Below are 20,524 nucleotides of genomic sequence, written 5' to 3' on the forward strand. Positions count from 1 at the left end.
TTAATGCTGGATACCGTATTTTAAGGCATTGCCATTTGAAGATGTCTCCGATGCTGGGGAGGCTAGTTCCAATGATGAAGCTGGTTTTGTAGCTTTCTGCAGTTATTTCTGATCCTATGCAGTGGCCCCTCCTGTTGATGTAAACAGTTAGAATGCTTTCCACAATACTTCCGTCGAAATGTACTAGTGTCTTTGGTGACATAGTGAGTCTCCTCAAACTCCTAATGAAATACAGCCACCGTTGTACCTTCTTTGTAATTGCACCAATATGTTGGGCCCAGTACAGATCTTCAGATATTCTGACACCCAGGAACTTGAAACTGCTTACCCTTTCCACTGTTGATCGTTTGATGAGGACTGGTGTGTGTGCACCCTCAACTTCCCCTCCATGCAGTCCACAATCAATTCTTTGGACTTATTGACATTGACTGATAGATTGCTGTTGCAAGCATTCAACTAGCTGATCTATCTTGCTCCTGTACACGTCTTCGTCACCATCTGAAATTCTGCCAACAATAGTTATGCCATCGGCAAATTTATGGATGGCATTTGATCTGTGTCTAGCCACACTGTCATGAGTGTAGAGACAGTACAGTGGTGGGTCTGTTATGACTGTGATCTCCCGATGAGGAAGTCAAGGATCCAGTTGCAAAGGGAGGTACAGACACCCAGATTCGAGCTTGTTAATTAGTACTGAGAGTCTGGTGGTGTTGAGCGCTGAGCTGTAATCAATAAACAGCAGCTTAATGAAGGTATTACTGTTGTCCAGGTGATCCATGGCTGAGTGGAGTGCCACTGAGATTGTTTCTACTGTAGATGTATTTTGGTGATAGGCAAACTGCAGTGGTACAGCTCCTTGCTTAGACAGGAGTTGATTCTGACTGTGACCAACCACTCAAAGCACTTCATCACAGTAGATATGAGTGCTTCTGGGCAATGGTTGTAGAGACAGCTCACCCAGCTCCTTTTGGGCAGCAGTGTAATGGTCGCCCTTCTGAAGCAGCTGGGAATCTCCAACAGCAGCATTGAGAGATTTAAGATGTCTTTCAACATTCTCACCAGTTAGTTGGCACAGGTTTTCAGTGGCCTACCAACTATATCAGAATCTGACATCTTGCAAGGCTTTGCCCTCATGAAAAATGTTCAGATGTTCTGACATTGGCCTCTGAGACAGAGATTACAGGGTCACCAGATTTGGTAGGGTTTCCCACAGGTCAAGTTTTATTCTCTGTCAAAGTGTTCATAAAAGGTGTTTAGCTCATCTGCAGTTAAGCCTCCGAGAATTCATGATGTTAGATTGTGCCCCGTGGGAAGTAATGGCCTTCAAACACTGCATTCTTGGAAGTGCTCTTGCAGAAGGATGTACACTCTAGGCCATGACCCTGTTTTGGGTGTAGCACCTCTTTCAGAAGAGAAAGAGAGAAGTGAAGTAACTTGCAGAGTGTTGTAATGTTATCCAGCTTCACCATCTACACTAGCCTCTGTAGTATCCAGAACATCTTCAAGGAACAATGCCTCAAAAAGACAGCGTCCATCATTAAGGACCACCATCACCCAGGTCATGCCTTGTTTTCATACCTTTCATCAGGAAGGTGGTTCCGAAGCCTGAAGGCACACGGTCAATGTTTCAGGACCAGCTTTTTCCCCTCTGCCATCTGTTTTCGCAATGGACATTAAATCTATGAACACTAGCTCACAAATTTATTCTTTCTATTTTTGCACTTCTCTTTTAACTATTTAATATATACAGTGTATACTTGCTGTAGTTCACAGGGTTTTGCTACTATTGTGTACTGCATTGAATTGCTGTTGCAAAGTCAACAAACTTCATGACATATTAAATGTGATTGTGATTCTGAGTTCTCTCTTGTATTCTACAATATTTATCTCTCAACCAGTATAAACAAATCAATTTTCTCTTTCATCACATCACTGACTAATCCTTCCTCTTACAAACTGCAAGTTCCACATTGCAACAGTGACTGCATACAAGGCATCACTTTTTCTAAGTATACACTGGAATGATCAAGGTTTGTTTTCAAACAATACATAAACTCACTGAGGCCTTCTGTAATGAGTTGAATGGATGATTAAATTAATGCAGGCATCACTGAATAGACAACATTCACTATGCATTCTGGTAGGCATGACAACTCAGTTGCAGTAATGCAGTAGACAATAGCGTTCAATCAGTATGGATTTGAAGCGACATCAACCAGGCCCTAATTCAAGGTTACAAACTGAATTTCCTGAGACTGAAGGGTAAACCAAATGGCCGATATTACAAACAAATTCATTTTCCCTGATGCCTTTTTATACAGTGAGATTTGATGGACTGGGACTCTTTTCCCTGGCAAAAAGGAGGCTGATGGGTGGGTGATCTTGTAGAGCTTAAAGGCACACAGGAGGAACATAGAAAAGTTGGATTGTCGCAGTCTTCTTCCCAGTCTAAAACTAGAGGTCTTGGGTTGAAGGTGAGAAGGGAAAGATTTAAGGGGGAACTGAGAGAAAGGTGTTTCACACTGAGGGTGGTGGGTATTCGGATCAAGCTGTCAGAGAAAGCAGTAGAGGCAATTGCAACATTTAAAATACATTCAGAGAGGTGCGTGTATAGGAAAGGTTTTGAACAGGGGTTTCAAATCTTTGGACTAACACAATTTGGCAAGGGGTCCATTGACCCCAGGTTGGGAACCCCTGGAAATGGCCTAAATGCAGGTAAATGGGACTATCTCAGAAAGATACTTTGGTTAGCATGGATAATTTGGGTCAAAGCACCTGTGTAACTCTCTGTCTCTGTTCTATTATGTGAATATTTCAATAACAGGTGCTTCTGGTGAAGACTATTATTATTATTATTGAATCAATCACAGGACTGGTATCATCTTTGGTCTCTCACAGTTGATTCTTGCTTCTGTCATGGTTGGAGAAGAATTCAAACCAAGGTAGTGTATGTGTCAAATGTTGACTAGGTTGGGAGGCTTCAATATCCATCACCGAGTTTTGCTGGGTATCACCTCAATAAATCAACCAGCTAGCCAGAAAGATATCGCTGTCAGTATGGGTCTGAGGCATGGGAGGGATAAACTGAATTGGCTTTGTCCTTCCTAATCCACCTGTAGTGGATGCTTCTGCCGACAATAGCGTTACTGGAAGTGAGTGCCTCACAGGCCTTGTGAAGGCAAGTCTTTGCACCTTCCATCATGTTGTGTTTCTCTGCAAGCATGCTGAACAGGATTGACTTGCAGTAGAACAGATTTGCACCTCTAAAACCAGGCATCTGTTAAACATGGTGGATCATTTTTGTTGGCAGAAATGCATTGTGTAACCTCTATATGGTCTATTACTTCTATCACCATGACTACCAAGCCGGGGAATCAACCCTGGTTTAATGGAGAGTACAGTGTTAGTGACTTTTCTGGAGGGCAGGTTATCAATGTCATGTGTTTAGAGAAGTTTTCTTACTAGGCACTGGAACCTGCTTGGTGAGATAGATTCAACAGGAAGAAGGAAAGGAAGGAAGGTGCAGTGAAACTGATAACATAATTAATGAATCAAAAAATATTTCAGGTGCATCTAGTATGTAACTGAAAGTTGAATTTAGTAGAGTGAAACTGAGTGTTTGCTCAAAGATTGTTAAGAAATACAAAACTATCAGTATCACTGTCAGTCTTATCCAGCCAGGTCCCTTCAATATTACCCTAGATGATGGTTGTGCACATTTTACTCATGTTTATAAATAGCTGTCAGGTAGGTTGAAGTGGAATTAAGCCATTCTAATGTTATTGTTCATTTCTCTGCAGTGTTTCAGAGCCTCATTAATTGCAACATTTTGTCTGTTGTTGCTACCTTTGTTGCCCTCATCTCCTGGATTGCGATTAAAGGTGAGCACAAAGATGTGTTTGATCTGTATTCCTCTCAAGCTCAGTGACCCTCTCCAAATGTCCTTTGTGAATTGTTATTGTACCCATCTCTACCACTTTCACTGTCACCTTATTCCATTATGTCCAGTACCCTTTACGTGGAAAAACCGGCACCTCACATGCTCTTTGAATCGCAGAAACCATCAAACAGGATTTCCTTACCCTGGAGAGGAATATGATCTCATGATTTGATAACCTGTATAAGGTCACCCCTCAGGGGAATCAATTCCAGTTAGTGCAAGAATAACACAATCTTCGGTACATTAAATTCATGATTGATGCAATGGAAACTGTGTATTTAAATGAAATAACCAAAATTTAAAAGCTGATTCTGCATTTTTCATTCAAGGAGAAGGAACTTATTAGTAAGGAATAGAATGATGAGTAGGAAAGTGGAAAAATACGATAGAATAATTACTGGGTCTAACTCCAAATCCTTGTGGAGAATGTACACATTTCATCTGCTCATGTAAGAAGGCTTAGGCTCAGACAAAAATAAGGGTTTCTAAATCGGGGTAAAAAAATCTTTGTCAAGACTATCAAAGCAATGTACAGGTGCAGATGTCATTCTGAATGCCTTAACCTACCATTAAAACCTGTTTTGGTTGTCCCATTCTGAATCCAGTTGCCGAAGGGTTTCAGCCCGAAACATTGACTGGAATTTTTTCCATAGAATGTGCCTGGCCTGCTGAGTTCCTCCAGCATTTTATGTGTGTTGCTTGGATTTCCAGCATCTGCAGATTTTCTCTTGTTTGTGATCTCTTACATTGATATATTTTCTTTCCAAATCCACACCTCAAATTGCCAAGGAAAGGACAGCAAATGCATGGAGTCACAATCACCAGTATGTTCCTTTCCAAGTCATATCTATCCTGACTTCTAAATGTTTCACTAATTTTCATTGTTCCAGAGTCTAATGTCACTCACACATTCTGAGGCTTTGCTCTCTCTGAGTAGGTGAGGGAAAGTCAGCGGCCTGGAGGCCAAGAAGCTTTGAGGTGAGCCCACGATAACTCAATTTATCACTGAGTTTGTCGATTAAAAGACTGAAGAAAATTGAAACATCGAGGCGAGTGTGGAAGGCAAGTAAGAGTTCAGTGCCAGATACCAGCCTCTTGCTCGCTGCTGCCAGAGGAAGTTGTCTGCCTGTGACAGTCTTTCCCTCTCGCTCACTGCTCCCAAGGGAAGGTCCATGTGTTCCAATGGTCATTGTCTCCTACGATGCTGTCAGAGAATGGTGCTGGAGTTTTGGGTCTGTGGTTTCTGGATTGGACTGCAGGTCCTGGTCTCTCCTTTATCTACTACTGTTCTGGGCAACTATGAATCGGGGTGGCCTGTAGATAATGAACACTGAGCTGAACTGAATATGGACTCTTTCAATTTTGTGTTTTGTATTCAGGGTTTTCACACATTCTTTCTTGTTGCCTTTGCGTGCGGGCAGAGGTGCGGTGGTTGATGTTCTTGGTGCCATTTGTCCAATTTGTGTTTTGTGCCTGTGGGGGTGGTGGGGTTGATGTTTTTCTTTGTTTTGTGGTTGTCCGTGGAGAAGACAAATCTCAGAGTTGTATACTGCATACATACTTTGATAATAAATGTTCTTTAAATCTTGAAAAACAGCTGGTGAAAATTCAAAGGATTCAAAAAAAGTTCACCGCCTGCTCCCAAGGCCCAGAAAAATGAATATGGAACAAAATTAAGTACATTACCAATTACCAACCAGTATTGTTGAATTTTTCCTCCAGGTGCTGCCTTTATATCTGTTGTTGCATTATGCACTGTCTCTGTCCTGTTTTTGGCCATAATTACACCAATCGTTATTCTGAAATTCAGCTGCTCCTTTAATGGGAGATTCCAAGGAAAGAAAGGTAAAGAACAGTTCATCATTTTAAAAAATTTCTAGGTTTAACAATAAAACTGAATCTTGCAACTAATTATATTGTTTACGTTTGACAGGATCTCAACCTTTCACTGATTTCAGTGGTTTCATTATATTCCCCATTTCGATCACTATCCTGAAGGAAGAGATTCAGCAAAACTGTGAGTCTAACTTTGCAAACATTGGCATTTCTGTGTACTCAGCATGTTTTTGAAGTTACAGGTACTGTGTGAAGTGGCCACTCCCATCACCATGGTTAAACCCAGATTAATCTGCAATCTATACATTTTATTTTTTATGGATGTACAAGCCTTGCTTGAATGTTGGCTAAACAGTAGAGCTGGTTGTTGACTCCAGGGTATGCACACACTCCTGTTTACATCATATGCGCTGATTTCCAGAGGGTTGAGAGCTTCAAGTTCTTTAGGAGTGAACCTTGCTAATACCTGTCTCGATCTAACCATGTAGTGTTGTGGTCTGGGCTGGGGTCCGCGTTCCGGTTCGCGGTCCGCGTGCTCCGGACTCCGGGTCCTCCGGCTGTCCCTTGTTTCGGTTGGACTAAACCATAGATACCTGATGCTCATCTTGTTGGCTGAGAATATAAGTGGCCCTGGGATTGAGTGTGGTTGGGTGGGTCATCTTGTCAAGCTTCCCTGGCAAGATTCTCATGGAGTAAATGGCTGGTGGAAGGCTGGAACGGCCACTTGCCATCTTTAGGCTACTTTGGAGAACCATTGCTTCTTGGAGCCTTGCTGGCAGTAGTCGGAGCTGTCATTGCGGTATGGATTTGGCCATTTCCCGGGCCAGCTGGGTGGCCGTTAGCCACTTCGAGCTAGGTAGGGATCTGGTTGTTTCCGTAGCCACCAAGGTTGCTGGCCGTTACTGCGAGTCGGAGCAACCCCGATGCTGAGATGGAACTGTCTGTCGTTCTTCGGTGTTTGTCTCTTCCTGTCCTCACCCTGTGGGGTAAGTTGAGCCATTCTGCTGTTGCCCTGCGGGGGGAATCTATCTTGTTTTGTCTTTGCCTCCGTCAGGTAAGTCCGGCCATTCTGCCGTTACCCGACGGACGGTCCTGCCCCACCTTGGTGTGGAGTGAAAGATGAGTCCCGGCTTGTCGAAAGAGAAGTCCCGGCTCTATGTCTATGTTCTGTCCAGTCTCATGTTAATGTCTTGTGAAAAAGGAGTCCTGGCTTGTCGAAGGAGAAGTCCTGGCTCTATGTCTATGTACAGTTCCTAGTCTGCCTCCAAGCTCTAGCCAAGCCTTGACCCCAGCGTCAGGCCTCAAGCCGAGCCTCATGCCCAGCCTCAAGCTGAGCCTCGACCCCAGCCTCAAGCCAAGCCTCGACCCCAGCCTCAAGCCAAGCCTCGACCCCAGCCTCGAACCAAGCCTCGACCCCAGATTCAAGCCAAGCCTCAAGCCAAGTCTCCAGCCAAGCCTCAAGCCTCTAGCCAAGCCTCAAGACCCCAAGCCTCTAGCCAAGCCTCAAGACCCCAAGTCTCTAGCCAAGCCTCGTCACGTCTTCGCCTGGTTTTGGGGGTCTGAGCCCGAGGCAAGACCCAGGTTCTGGGTCCTTGTCCAGTCTCAGGCTCGGAGTCCACCCCAGGCCCCTTGTTCCCAGTCCCTCGTCCTGGTCATGCTTCCCTAGCCAAGGCTGCGTCCTGCATTTGGGTCCTGATACAACACCCCTGTATGACATATAGATTCCATGGCCAAGAAGGTGCACCATGCCTCTGCTTCCTTAGGAGGCTAACGAAATATGGCACTCCTCCAATTTTTATAGATGCACCATAGAAAGCATCCTATAAAGATGCATCACAGCCTGGTGTGGAAACTGCTTCATAGACTTGATTCCCTTCATTCCCTTGATAAAGCAGCCTGATGCCATACTATTGGACATTGAAATAGATTCTGTCTCCTATTGCAGAATTTGAAATTGAAATGTTGGTTAAAATTGACACCTGTGCCCACCTGGAAGCCCGAGAAGAGTTTATGTGCTTGTTTGCTAATGCTCAATAAAAATTCTTTGGGTTGTTTACCATGGTGAAGTTACTAAATAAGTGTTGTATTGGGAGACATTCAATTTACTCAGTGTTTCATTGTCACACATTTTCAGATCAAAGTTGTCCCACCAGCAACTTAGCATGGAGCATACCGATTGCATTATTGGTCAGCTGTGTTATTATAATGTCTGTGTTCCTTGCAACATATCGCTGTAAATACCGTAAGTATCAAATCATTTGCTCACTTTCACTTCCTGAAGAATTCAGAATGGAAATGAAAATGTTCACATAACTATTTTGTCATTAACTTTTAAAGTAGAACAGTTGTGAAGAAACTGTCTCAGTATATTATCTTAATTTCCTTTATAACCACAATGTCATCACAGAAATGTCAATTCCCTAGCACAGGTTGTTACACTAAATTGCTTTTCTTAGGGTTAGCAAATGGACAAGGCTACAAGTCTTTATTACGAATCACATGCGTATCCTACGTTCCCTGAAGCCAAAGGCTACTACAAGTTCCCCTGAATTCCCATTTTGCTAAAAGACTCTCACTGTCCACAGACCCTAATCCTGAAGGTGATACTGCCAGGTCAGCCTGCCCCAAGGCTACACAATCACTATGACACCAGGCTTCTGTCTTGACATATCTTATTGAACTCAGTTTTGGGAATGAAGAGACCCTGACCTGTGACCTGCTATTGAGGGTAGAGAGAGGCAAAGTGCTTTTCAGTCCCAGCCCCAGCTTGCTATATTCTTTCAACCTTGTCACACATAAGTACCAACTTGCAACCCCTTGCCAACACGGAGCAAAGGAGCCGCTGCTTGGATCACCTGCTCCACAGTCCTGGCACAATAGGAGATTACTATACATCCATATTCTCTGCTCTGTTGAGCTCAGGAGTTTATGTCCAAATAAAGTCACTGACCACATGAGTATAATTTCACAGTACACCCAATGAAATCAGCCCCAGAAAATGAGGAAAATGGTTTTATGTTGATTTAGCCCTCTTCTAATGTCTGTTGTCCCTGAGGTCCCTAAGGTCCCTGAGGTTTGTATGTTCAATTACAAACCACATTGACCTCGACCAAAATATAAGAGATTAAGTCAAATCAGACTTTTCCACAGAAAAATGGTGATGAGAAACAATGTTCTTTGTTAACTATCTGGAATTTATAAAGGTTTATTTTATTTATTATATACAGAAACGAAAATGAAAACATTGAAGTGAGACAGCAGGTATGTTATCATCTACATGTCTGCAATTGTCTAGAACTCTGTTATAAGGCTAGCTTAATTTGCATTTATAAAAATAAGATGCAAATCCGGCTTCGGGATGAGAGTGGGTTTGGGGGTTCAATATCAGTGAGCACGTACCAAAAGTTTGATAATTTAAAGTAATTTCTAAAATCTTCTGTTTCATAGAATTGTTACAATACAAAAGGAGGCCATTTGGCCCATTAGATTTATGTCAGGTTTATTACAGAACTCTGATGAATTTCATTCCACTGCTTTCTGCGCACCCCCCCCCCACTGACTTGCAGATTATTTTTTCCATTTGTCTGAGTAATTCACTTCTCAAAGCCTTGATTGATACAGTTTTAACCACAGCTTCAAGCAGTGAGTTCCAATTATAATCATGACCATCAGAAGGGGTAAGGGGAGTAAGCAGTCAGTGCAGGGTTCCACTCTGACTGTTCCCCTCATTAACAAGTGTGCCGCTGGTTGCTGCTGGGTGGAGGGGAGATGACCCATCAGGGTGCAGCAGGGCATCCAGGCAAGTGGCACTGTGTCTGGATCTGAGGCTCAGCTGGGAAGGGTAAAGTCAGGCAGAGCGATAGTCATCGGAGACTCAATGGTTATGAGGACAGTCATGAGATTGTGTGGCTGCAGGAAGTTCTCATGAGAGAGAGCGGGCAGCCAGATATTGTGGTGCACATTGACACATCAGCAGAAAGGGGGAAGAGGTCCTGCACAGTTGGTGTAGCGAGTTAGGGAAGAGACTGAAGATCAGGACCTCCAAGATAGTAATCTCTGGAGTACCCCTGGCATGTGCTTGTCAAGACAAGAAATAGGATGATAGTACAGATGAAAGAGTGGCTGGTGAAGTGGTGCAGTGGGTAGGCTTTCAGATTTCTGGATCATTAGGATCTCTTCTGGGGAAGGTAGGACCCGTACAAAAAGGGCGAGTTACACATGAACTGGAGATGGACCAAAATCATTTGTGCAGATTTGCTAAAGCTGTTGGGGAATGATTAAACAAATTTGGCAGTGGATGGGAACTGGAGTGATAGGACTGAGGATAGGCAGTTGGTTTACAAGTTGAAACGTTGTGAAGTGAGTCTGTGAGGAAGGGCAGGTAGATAATAGGGCAAAGTTGCAATCAATGGGATGAGGTGAAGTGTAAAATCAAAAAGTGTGATGAATACAGGACTGAAGGTGTTATATTTGAATGCACACAGTATACGGAATAAGGTAGATGATCTTGTAGCGCAGTTAGAGATTGGCAGGCATGATATTATAGGCATCGGTGAGTTGTGGCTGAAAGATACTAGTTAGGAACTTAACATCCAAGAAAACATTGTATTAGAACATACAACATAGAACAGTACAGCACATTACAGGCTGTTCGGCCCACAATGTTGTGCCGACCCTCAAACTCTGCCTCCCATATAACCCCCCCACCTTAAATTCCTCCATATACCTTTCTAACAGTCTCTTAAACTTCACTAGTACATCTGCCTCCACCACTGACTCAGGCAATGCATTCCACACACCAAGTACTCTCCGAGTGAAAAAACTTCCTCTAATATCCCCCTTGAACTTCCCTCCCCTTACCTTAAAGCCATGTCCTCTTGTACTGAGCAGTGGTGCCCTGGGGAAGAGGCGCTGGCTGTCCACTCTGTCTATTCCTCTTAATATCTTGTACACCTCTATCATGTCTCCTCTCATCCTCCTTCTCTCCAAAGAGAAGCTCCCTTAATCTCTGATCATAATCCATACTCTCTAAACCAGGCAGCATCCTGGTAAATCTCCTCTGTACCCTTTCCAATGTTTCCACATCCTCATTGAAAGGCCAGATAAGTAGGCAGAGGGGTGGGGTGGCTCTGTTGGTAAGATGAGAGCCCATGCTACTAAAGGAAAGAAACTAGCATGGATAAAAGACTGGCGGTCCCACAAGAGACAAAGCATGGTAATAAAGGTGGCCTTTTCTAGTTTGTGCCAGTGACTAAAGGTGTTCCACAGTGGTTGTTGTTGGGACTGTTTCTTTTCACATTATACATTATGTCAATAGTTTGGTTGAAGAAATTGATGACTTTGTAGCCAAGTTTGCTGACAATACAATGATAAGTGGACAGGCAGATAGTGTTGAGGAAGCAGGGAGACTGCAGAAACACTTAGTCAGATTGGGATAATGGGCAAAGAAATGGCAGATGGAATATTGTGTAGGGAAATGCACTTTGGTAGAAGGAATAAAGGTGTAGCGTATTTTCTAAACAGATTAAATTCAAATGTCAGAGGTGCAAAGGGACTTGGGAGTCCTTGTGCAGGATTATCTAAAGATTTACCTGGAGATTGAGTCAGTTGTAAGAAAGTCAAATGCAATGTATGCATTCATTTAGAAGGACCAGAATATGAGATTGAGGCATTTTAAGGCATTGGTCAGACCACACTTGGAGTATTGTGAGCAGTTTTGTGTGCTTTATCTAAGAAATTGTGCTGACACTGGAGTGGGTCCAGAGGAAGTTGACGAGAATTATTTTGGTAATGAAGCAGTTAACGCATGAGGAGCATTTGATGGCTCTAGACCTATACTTTCTGGAGTTTAGAGTAATGACGGGTAATTTCATTGAAATCTATTGAATATTGAAAGACCTAGATAGAGTGGATGTGAAGAGAAAATTTCATATTAATGGTGAGTCCAGGACCACTGGTCACAGCCTCAGAATTGAGGCCATCCACTTACAACAGGGATGAGAAGGAATTTCTTTAGCCAGAGATGATGGATTTGTGGAATTCATTGCCATGAACAGTTGTGGAAGCCAAGGCATTGAGTATATTTAAAGAGGAGGTTGACAGGTTCTTGATTTGTCAGGGCATCAAAGGTGATGGAGAGATGGCAGGAGAATGCTGTTGAGAGAGATAATAAATCAACCAGGATGGAGCGGTGGTTCAGAATTGATGGGCTGAGTTGCCTAATTCTACTCCTACTTGTGACGGTCTTATGGTCTCTTATGATCTGATGTGCATCTATTCCCATTTTTAGAAATTGTGCTTTCTGTCCGTTGAAATGTCTGCCTGGGTAACATCTGTGCTCCATTGAACCTAACTAGGTCACTCATGATATTATACAGCCGTCTGAAATACCTTCTCATCTTTCTCTGCTCCAAAGCAAATGGCAGTTCACCATCTAACCTTGCACTTGAAATACATCATTCATGAAACAATTGCAGCAAATACTTCTTTACATCTTCTCTATGGTGTCACAGTCCCTGAAATGGATATAATAGTTCCGTTGGAGTCTATCAGTTTACCAGAGTCAATATAACATCCCTGCCTTTGTACTCTTCGCTTTTCGTTATGAAAACTTGGATTTCGTACCCTTTGCTAATTATACCGAACATGCTCTGACATTTTCACATACAGTACTGTGCAAATTTCTTGGCACATTTTCTGTATACAGCTAGGCTGCTGAAGACCTTTGGACAGAACTACACTAATTTTATATATTGCACTGTACTGCTGCTGTAAAAAAAATCATGATATATGAGTGATGATAAACCTGATTTTAATATGGGTCTCTATTGTGGACTGAGAGTGGGAATGGGGCAAGGAGAGAGTGATCATGGTCCCAACCATGAGACAGGGGCTGTGAGACAGGAGAGAGTGGGAAGTCCCAGAGAGACATTCTGTAATGATCAACAAACCAATCATTTGGAATCAAATTACCTTGCCTGGTGTATCAGGCTGGCAGTGTCTGCCCCCAGGCCACACCCCCCCTTATGCTGCTTGTTTTTAGTCTATTTCTACCCCAGTCAGTTACGAACTTTTAATTTCATGTGCCTTAATTTTGCTGATTAATGGTTTGTTTGTTTCTGAAAACCCATGTAGATGACATCTGCTTTCCCTTCTTAACATGCTTGCCTGTATTAGAATATTCCCCACAATGCATCTGGCTGCTAGGCTCAAACAAGAGAAAATATGTAAATGCTGGAAATCCAAGTGACACACACAAAATGCTGGAGGAACTCAGCAGGCCAGGGAGCATCTATGGAAAAGAGTACAATCGATGTCTCAGACCGAGATGTTGACTGTTCTCTATTCCATTGATCTTGCCTTGTCTGCTGAGTTCCTCCAGCATTTGGTTGTGTTGCCTGGTCACCAGGATAGTTGTAAACCTCCCACCATCTGTTTCGTCCATTTCTCTGTCCAGTATGGTTATTTACTGCTGGCAATTTGTGAAAATATTGATCCCTACATATAACAAATATGCTTTGTGTTTTTTTTAGGATAATGAAGAATCGTAAGATTTCAGTATTTCATAGAGCTGGGTGCTGCACCTGATTCGCTTCAGACTCTTTAAAATGGATATGATGGGTGTCAGTCCTGGACTTGAGTACCAGCGGAAAAACTTTGTCTATCAATAGGACAAATATTTGCCTTCACTCCTATGGAATGGCACTATTATTTGAAGCACATTATTACAGCATTACTAATGATTTCTGTATTTTTCTTTCAAAGCACTGTTAGAATGTATTACTGGGTAGGTGTCTGATACAAAAAACACCCTCGCCAAACTAAGAGTCTCTAACCAAAGAATCGATCCTTGAAATGCTGTTTATACAGTATGAAAATCAATAAACCAATATGCAAAACCAATTTTAAAAAAAACAATACAAACAACATTAGAATCCTACCAACCCTCCACCTTGTATACGATATCAAAAATATGAATAAATACATCTCATCTTAACTAAGTGGTACACTCACTTCGGCACACTCGTACTTCACTTTCAAACACGCATAGGCTAGTCCTTGAAATGAATTCTCGCTCACGCTGTGACATTACTCCATTACATTCACTGGTCATGAAGCAAAAATAAACTTACACAAAAATATTTACAACATACTGTTCTTGTAGTTAAATTAAAAGAAAGACTAACCTACCAGGCCGATAAGGAACTTTACACAACCATGCTATCCAGTACCTTAGCAAAATTCTAAATCAACCACATGTAAAACATGTCAAATTATTGATATTCTGGACTTACAAACAAGTATAAATGAATTTGCATGGATAGTATCAAATATTATACACCTTTCCTAACCATACATCCAGAACTCAATGTTTTTTCTAGAACATTAACTCCTTTTCCTACTCCGCACATGCATAATGATGTCACCATTTTCTCTTAAAGGCACAGGCAACCATTTTAGCATTACCAGCATGAATAAATAAGTGCACTTTAACAATAAAAAATAACATAATGCTTACCTGTTACACTGATTAATGAAGTCCAAATTGCCAATAACTCTCTTCATGACCCTACCTACCTGTGACGCCACTTTCAATAAATTATGTACCTGATTTCCCAGATCTGTTTGCTCTTCAATATGGTGACACTTTCTGACCATACATGCTCTAATGATTCAACTAGATATGACTGGTGAGGGAATCAGAACAAAATCTACCATCAATGCTGACTTTAGTGTAATATTCGCCAGCTCTCTAATGTAATATATCAGGTGGATGATACTAACAAGGCATTGGGTAAGATCCAGAGAATGCCTGAGGGGAAGAAGAAAGCCAAATGGACATGTATAGTTCTATCACAACTAAGAGAGAATGTGTTAAGTAACAATGTCAGCATAATAAAAACTGAAGTGTCTATAGAATACATGTGTGTTAACTGAAAAAGTGACAAAGGAAAAGGAAAATTATGACAAATTACAAGATAGCTCCTTGATGATTTGAAGATGTTTGAATGAGTTATTGTCTCTGAAAATGAAGTGTAGCTATCAGCAATTATGGCTTCTGGTACCTCTCTGCAACAGACACAATTAAAAACCCTGGCTGAGATGGAAGGAGGGAAAAAAGCAGTTACATCTACACAGACTCACAATAGGCTTTCAGAGTTGTTCACAATTTTGGAAATCTATGGGGCAAAGGGGATTTCTTACAGCTCCAGGAACCCCAAGCAAAAATGGCCAGATGGTACAATACTTAATGCAGATCATGCAATTTCCATCCGAGGTGGCTGTATTGAAATGTAAAGGCCATTGCAAAATGGACACAGTTGAAAGCTGTAGAAGTGGACCAGCAGATGAAGCAGGGAAAAAGGAGAGTACAGAGAGGAGGAAAAGAAATGAATGAAGTGAATCCATTAACTAATTCTGTGAGAACAAACTTGAACTCTAGCACATAGAGACATACAGCATATTTGAGAAACGCAAGTTCAGTCTTCTAACAGAGGAAAGTTGTCCTAAATGGTGGGAAATTGAACAATGACTGGGCATGGAGATATAACACTGGTCATGGACTGGTAGCCTTAGTGATATTGCTTCCTTACGGGCACAGTAGATACACTCACTAGGATACGTTAGAACATGACTAGCAGCTTCTCTTAGTGGAAGTGGCATCAGTAATTCAAGCCTCTAAGCTTAACAAATGTTGGAGAGATGCATGCCATACTGAACAATAAATACAGTTAAGTACTCCAACCCCATCTAGATCCTCTTACTCCAAGTGATTTACCTGAACAAATTGACAAGGATACTCATATATACTAGATGTTCTCAAAGTGGGTGAAGCCTGTTCCAGCAAGGAAAGCCACTACTACACATAAGAGTAAAACATGATTGAGGACCACAGCACTAGTTGTGGATTGCCGTGTTATATTGACTCTGACTAATGGCAACACTATATTCCCTGATGAACATTGAATGATTCTCCCTCAGTCCACATCATCCAGAATTGTCAGGACAGATGGAACAAATGAAAGGGACTATCAAACAAATACTGATCAAGTATTATGAGGAGGGTGTACTATGGCCCTCTGGCCTCCCCAGACTCTTGCTCTAAGCACAATAGTCAGCTTCATTGAATATTCTGTAGATGCAACCAAAGCTCTTCAGTCTGCTTCTCAATGGTTCTCCAGTGGAAGGAGGACACACAATTCCCATGAGGGAGTCCTGATCAAGAACCCATTGGGTGCTTTGTGGGAACAATCTTATCACATTCTATCAATTACTGATTCAGCTGTAAAGGATGAAGAAAAAATAAATGGATGTACATGAGACACTGCAAGTGAGCAAAGACGGCACCAGGCAATGAAGATGTAGATAGCAAACATTGAGATTAACGTACGAGGAACCTATTCCTCAGTGCCTAACCCATTAACCTGCAGTTATTAAATCACTAACCAGCCAGAAGGTGTTGAAAAAATTCCTGAACCATTGAACACAAAGCTCAGTCTAATGTCCTTATTTTTGCATTGTTACCCATCTTGATGACTCGGCACATGCCAGATGAAATAAATTACAAAGTATTCTTACAGGTATCACATCAATTTCCAGATGCTGTTAATTCTTCTGGATGTTGGATATCCCAGTACATACCAGACACATTCCAAATGTAGCAGCACAATCACTTGAGTTGAGCATGTTCTTCTCTTAAGAAGTTGTCTATTGGAGGGTCTTCGGTGACTGTAGGTGCCAATCCAGGATCCACACCCAGTATTCTGATCTCACAATCCTGTCCCCATCATTACTTGCTTATCATCACACAACAGGACTTAATTCAGGATGTTAAGGGGGTATTCCCTTAATTGAGAACACCTGTGCATGAGCTTGTTTACTGTGGGTGGGCTGATACATGGGCAGCCACCACACAGTCCTTGACAGATCAGGGTCAATGTTCAGTAACTGGGAACGGAAGATTCAGATTCAGCTTATTGTCATTTAGAAACCACAAATGTAATGCAGTTAAAAAATGAGACAACGTTCCCCCAGAATGATATCACAAAAGCATTGACAAAACAGACTACACCAGAAAATCCACGTAACGTTTGGCAATCCCCAATCCAGAGTCTGGAGAGGCTGCTGCGTATTAATATCACGCTACGGTCTAGCGCGTTCCCCGGAAAGGAGCTCCAAATCCACCAGACAAGACCAAAAACTAAAGCTACAAGACCTGCACAAAACCACATAATTACAACATATAGTTACAACAGTGCAAACAATACCATAATTGATTAAAAAAAACAGACTATGGGTACAGTAAAAATAGTCCAAGATGTTAAAGGACTGTAAGTTCAACAGAAATCACCACAGTTTCCACAAGTCCCCAGGGTCCCGACAGACTCGCCATCCCACACCGGCAGCAGAAGGGAGTACCCACGCTATGGACTTCCAAGTCGCAGCCAGACTCAGCCTCGCAGACGCAGCACACACTTAAAGCGACCTGAGTCCGTCGAAAGGACTCCGAGTCCGTTGAACCTCCGAGCCGACGACCATCTCCTCCGGCACAGCTTCTCCGAGCACCATCCTCTGCCGACCGTATTAAGATGATCCCGCCAACGGCCATCGGCAACACGACCCCGAGGACTGGGGGCCTGTTCTTCCCAGCAGAGTCCCGGACCTCACAGCAGCAGCAGCAGCAACGAAGAAGGTCTTCCTGGAGATTTCCCGATGTTTTTTTGTGCTCCCACGTCCATTTTCAATCGATTATGATTGGGCACGGCACCCCACTTCACAAATGATGACAGGATGCTTCAATACTACAGCCTTCCTCCACTGCACTGCCATTGTGATGCATCATGCATCTGCCAGAGGCACAATTGAGGTCTTGGTTGGATCCCTCTTCCGAACATCCCCCTTGACCTGACTGGCTTGGGTGGCACTACCAGGGGCTAAGAGCCAGATGGTTAACCTCCACATGGCATTGCTCTTGGGATCTCAGGGACTCCCAAACCTCTCCCACCACAACAAAGTGACAATCCTCGGAGAAGAAACATTACAAAACTCACCAATGTTAGGTATTACTGTAGACATTTAACAACCACATGATCTTTTCCTTGTCCAGCATTGTGCTCTAACAACTTGGTGTCCTTCCTTCACTCTTCTCAGGGGTATTATGGAAACACAGTCATCACATGCATCACACACCATCTTAATCTGGATCTTTTGTGCCAACACTATCTGTCTCATCTGTTGAGTTTTGTCTAGACCAGTCCTATTTATGCATTCATTGGGGTATGGTATGCCAATGTTTAAACCTGAGATTGATGATAAGGTTACGTCCTTTCAGGTGTTCACTGTAAAGGCTGCCTTTTGCATCAGTGCTAAAGATAACCTCAAAGTAGGGTATAGTTCTTGCAAATACAGATATCGCTGATCTGAATATAATAATGACTCTGCAATTTTCATTGACAATGATCACTATAATATCACAATCCAAAGTTCCTGCCAATAACTCAGAAACAGGTTGAATTCATGGAACGACACATACTTTATGTGTAGAGATGGAGAAAACATGCATAATTGTATGTAATTGATGAGGATCCTGGTACTTGAATCTTGTCTTCCCTGTTATGAGACTTGCATAAACTTTATCTTGTCCAGATATAAATATAGGGGGCTCTAGACAGAGGTAGTACCTTTGATGTCTGGCATGCTATTCCCTACCAGACAGGGTGGACAGGCATCACCGGTCCTCATCCATCTCCTAAATCTCTCCCGTGTTGGCTCCAAGCGCCATACCCCAGTAAACTTCATTAGCTGGTGGGTTAAACAATGTGAGGGGGTGGTGTTAACACAGCACCACTGGGTGAAAGGCTTCCATGATGCGATCACCGGCTGGGACAGAAAGGTTCTCAGATGAACTATAACGGCCACGTGTTGACGACCAAGGTGAGCCACCCAGTTGGAGGAAATCGGCTGTGGTCGAACCTGGAGAGGGATGGGCTCCGCCAGGTTTCAGATGCCCAAGACACACCACATGATGTGTGCACCAAAAAGCTGGTGCAAAGCTTGTCATGATGACACCCCGACGACTCCACCTAAGGGCACGAGAAGAAGCAGAAGAAATGTGATATCTTGGAAGGGAGTCATCTGCAGCAAACATAGGACCATAAGACATAGCAGCAGAAATAGGCCATTCAGCCTATTCAGTTTGCTCAGCCATTCCATCATGGCTGTTCCTGGATTCCACTCAACCCCATACACCTGCCTTCTCACCATATCCTTTGATGCCCTGACCAATCAGGTAACTATTGTGGGTTGGTTGATTACTCCCTCTTGCCCCCTCCTTCTCTCCCCTCTAACTACCCTATCCCACTCTCTACCCCCTCCCTCTCACTACTCCCTCCTCCTCACTCCACCATCCCTCTCCCTGTACCTCTTCTCTCTACCCCCTCCCTCTCCACCCTCACCCTCTTCCTCTCTCTCCCCTTCCCTCTCCACTCCCCCTCTCTCTCCCTTCTCCCTCAGCCCCTTCAGTCTTCTCCTCCCCTCCCCGTCCCCATCGTTCTTCTCTCCCCCACCCCTTACCCTCCCTCTCCCCTTCCACCTCCCCTTTTGTCCTACCGACATCAGCTCCCGGTCTGTTATCTTGCTTCCGCCAGTTTCCCTCAGTTTCTATTTTGCCTTCCTATGCAGACTTCCGAAATGTTTACTTCACCACCACCATCAGTCACTCTTTTTACTGGCAACATTGGAAGCCTTTCTCACGTGTAAAATAATGTTAATGTCACCTGGACCACGAACGATGAAGGACGGGCGCTATGACTAGGCAGTTTAGCGGGGCAGCCTGCGCCAACCGGCACCGTGAGTAATCGCCGGAGACCACTTGCCGCTTCTACTGCGCTGTTCCGCTGGTCGTTCCATCAAAATCCACCGGCGCCCCACACGACAGGAAGCGATGCAATAAGATGCATCTTTCGGGGTTCAGGGCAGGCAATCAAAAGCCATTCGTCATCGCTTCCAAATTGCAGCAACAACTGATTTTGGCTGTAGCACTTTATTGATGCATTTGCGAAAGTGCAAATTACATTTATTACCAAAGTGCATATATGTCATCAGATACAACCCTGAAATTCATTTTCTTGTGGGCAATCACAGTAAATACAAGAAGCACAACACAATCACTGAAAAACTGCGCTCAACAGGACGGACAAAAACCAATATGCAAAAAAGCAACAAACAGCAAACACAAAAAGAGAAAAGATTATTAACGAACAATCAAGCAATAATACACAATAATATCTTTTGCATCTATCCTGTTTACACAGGCAATGGGTAGAGGTGGTCAGATTTAAGATTGTACTGAAAGCCTCCTTGAAGTGCACTATAACACTCACACTTGCTCCTGGGAATCTCCATCCAATGGTTGTTCAAAGTGGGAGCTCATCCAGGCATCTTGAATCCATACATTTGGAGCACATGGAAGCCCAATGTAAATAGTTGGGTGGGTGGCACTACCTCACACACTAAACATCTGCCCTCTCCACAGGTACGTCCCACCCTATCAATGGAACTGTTTGCAGTTCTCACATTCTCATCATCAGTCCCCTTAGAACTCACAGACTGCAGTGGGAGCCAGTCTCCCTCAATGCCATGCAACTAACAACACAGAAGCTAACCCAACTGATTCTCACATTATGCTTGTAAAATAAAGCCAATTATTTGAATATTATTTTACTACCTTAGCTGTTAAAATTAAACATT

General features: G+C 43.0%; 1 protein-coding gene across 5 annotated transcripts in view; it reads left to right on the forward strand.

Annotated features, from left to right (window-relative positions):
• The window catches only part of LOC140717100 (uncharacterized), a 50,161-nt gene extending 35,466 nt beyond the window's left edge, over positions 1-14,695 (forward strand). For 2 of the 5 annotated variants that reach the window (XM_073030315.1, XM_073030325.1), the window contains exons 3-8: positions 3,801-3,881; positions 5,663-5,785; positions 5,874-5,957; positions 7,911-8,018; positions 9,004-9,037; positions 13,309-14,695. In XM_073030315.1, coding sequence (XP_072886416.1) covers positions 3,801-3,881; positions 5,663-5,785; positions 5,874-5,957; positions 7,911-8,018; positions 9,004-9,029 — 422 coding nt within the window. In that variant the 3' untranslated portion in view covers positions 9,030-9,037; positions 13,309-14,695. Of the gene's footprint in view, positions 1-2,824; positions 2,943-3,800; positions 3,882-4,877; positions 5,003-5,662; positions 5,786-5,873; positions 5,958-7,910; positions 8,019-9,003; positions 9,038-13,308 lie in introns of all 5 variants that reach the window. The other 3 variants (XR_012096445.1, XR_012096444.1, XM_073030335.1) reach the window with 3 other exon arrangements.
• Positions 14,696-20,524: the final 5,829 nt, after the last annotated feature.

Source organism: Hemitrygon akajei, chromosome 2 (assembly GCF_048418815.1).
Source record: "Hemitrygon akajei chromosome 2, sHemAka1.3, whole genome shotgun sequence".
NCBI classification, from domain to species: Eukaryota; Metazoa; Chordata; class Chondrichthyes; order Myliobatiformes; family Dasyatidae; genus Hemitrygon; species Hemitrygon akajei.